We start from the raw sequence: 1,942 nt of genomic DNA on the forward strand, positions 1-1,942 counted from the left end.
CGCAGGGGTTACAACATTGGCGTTCGGCTCATAGAAGACTTTCTGGCCCGGTCCAATGTCGGAAGATGCCACGATTTCCGTGAGACTGCAGATGTAATTGCGAAGGTAGGGGTCAGAGCACAGCTCTGTCAGGGTTTTTGTGTGAGGATGGAGCTACTCACAGCACTGCTCACAGACTTTGATTGGGATTTTGGGGAGGAAAAAGAGAGAATTAGACCCCTGACTGCTGCTGACTGGTGGGAACTGGGAGAAAGGTGTGGTGGTTCAGAACCCTTCAGTCATTTTACAAAGGTCAGAGCTGTGCTGCCGCTTCATGGGACATGTTCTTTTTCTTACTCTGACATAACAGATAGCATTTAAAATGTACCTGGGCATCACGCCGAGCATCACCAACTGGAGTCCTGGAGGCGACGAGTTCTCCCTGATCTTGGAAAATAACCCATTGGTGGACTTCGTGGAGCTGCCCGACAACCACTCCTCTCTCATCTATTCCAACCTCTTGTGTGGAGTGCTGCGAGGAGCCCTGGAAATGGTGAGGCCACCCCTCTCTGTACACAAATAGCCAAGGTATCAGCAGGCGCTTTACTGTCCAGTCAATGCCCGTGACTTCTGGGTTTGCTTTGGACTTGAAATCCATTCCCAGGAGGAGAGCAGAGCCACAGAGTGCCCAGCAGCTGCGAATCCCAGAGGTGCTACCCAACCCCCTTCCCCTCATGACCTGAGAACAAGCACTAGCATCTCCTTGAATTTTTATGAAGCTTCAAACTCCTCCTTGGTAACTGCTGCGAGCCCTAGCTGGGAGCTGGCTGCAACGAGAGACCAGCTGTGGCTCAGGTTTACGGGTGTTCCGCTTATCTTGCCAGCTGAACTGGTTGAGGAGCATACAGGGGGCAGCAGGAGCCCCCAGTGACCTGTTCACTGGCCTCCACTCTCTGTTGTGCTCTGGGAGGTGCTTTGGCCAGGGGGAGGGCTCTGCTCTCCAGCCTGCAGGCCACAGGGTATGGGGAGGATACAGGGTCTTGGAAACAGCCAGCGCTTCCCTGGCCATGCCCCAGAGCCCATCAGTGGGTGCTTCCTGATGGGGTGGTCTCTAGAGCAGGAGGTAGCAGCTCTTCTTCCCTCTTCCATCCAGGTGCAGATGGCTGTGGACGTGAAGTTCATCCAGGACACGCTGAAGGGTGACAGCGTCACTGAAATACGAATGAAGTTCATCCGGCGGATCGAAGACAATCTTCCGGCTGGGGAAGAGTGAGGCGCTGCTCGCTGCCCGGGCCGGCGGGGACCAGCTGGTTCTGTCACAGGCCCATTGGGATCCAGCACCCCTGTACATTCAGACTGACTCGCTGACTGATAAGATGTTGTTATATTCCACCTTCTGTAGAGGACGGTTGTCTGGTCGCTCTTGATTTCCCAGGTTCATTCTGAAGCTTTTTCACCAGGGGATGTCTGTTCCTGTTCCCCTGGGGACTCTTTCTACACCCAGTTTCTAGTTGTGACGTTTGGTTGTGCGGGAACTACTGCTCCGGTCTGAACCCGTGGTTCATGACCAGAACTGGAGACCAAGCCACTGATTCACTGTTAAACACTGTCCTTGAAAAGAGGGGTTTAAAATTCATGGAGATAAGCACGTAGTGTTTCTGTAGAGCAAACTGGCTTCCGCGTTTCACGTGGCGTTACTGGTGACACCCCAGGCGGACACGAGGAGTGCTTTGGAACAGCCCTGCGCGTGCTGGTGGCGGGTCGGGAGGCTCCTTTTCTCAGGGAGTGGTGGTGTCACGCAGCAGCGGCAGCTTCCAGAGGCCCCTGCGGGCTTTTCCGCGGTTCCTCTGCCCCATCAGCCTCCTGCCTCCCCCCTGAGAGGAGACGACCGTTAAATGGAGTGGAGCAGCAGCGACCGTTTTAAACGGGGAAGAGGGGCTGGAATGCTGCCGGTGTGGTACCG

The 1,942-nt window shown here is 55.0% G+C and overlaps 1 protein-coding gene across 1 annotated transcript in view; it reads left to right on the plus strand.

Moving 5' to 3' along the window:
- The window catches only part of TRAPPC3 (trafficking protein particle complex 3), a 1,777-nt gene extending 402 nt beyond the window's left edge, over nucleotides 1–1,375 (plus strand). Inside the window, exons 2-4 of the mRNA XM_010140473.1 lie at nucleotides 6–105; nucleotides 350–532; nucleotides 1,133–1,375. Of these exons, the coding sequence (XP_010138775.1) occupies nucleotides 6–105; nucleotides 350–532; nucleotides 1,133–1,252 (403 nt within the window). The 3' untranslated portion in view covers nucleotides 1,253–1,375. The remainder of the gene's footprint in view (nucleotides 1–5; nucleotides 106–349; nucleotides 533–1,132) is intronic.
- The last annotated feature ends 567 nt before the right edge of the window (nucleotides 1,376–1,942 follow it).

The sequence above is a fragment of the Buceros rhinoceros genome, unplaced genomic scaffold (assembly GCF_000710305.1).
Source record: "Buceros rhinoceros silvestris isolate BGI_N320 unplaced genomic scaffold, ASM71030v1 scaffold36627, whole genome shotgun sequence".
NCBI classification, from domain to species: domain Eukaryota; kingdom Metazoa; phylum Chordata; class Aves; order Bucerotiformes; family Bucerotidae; genus Buceros; species Buceros rhinoceros.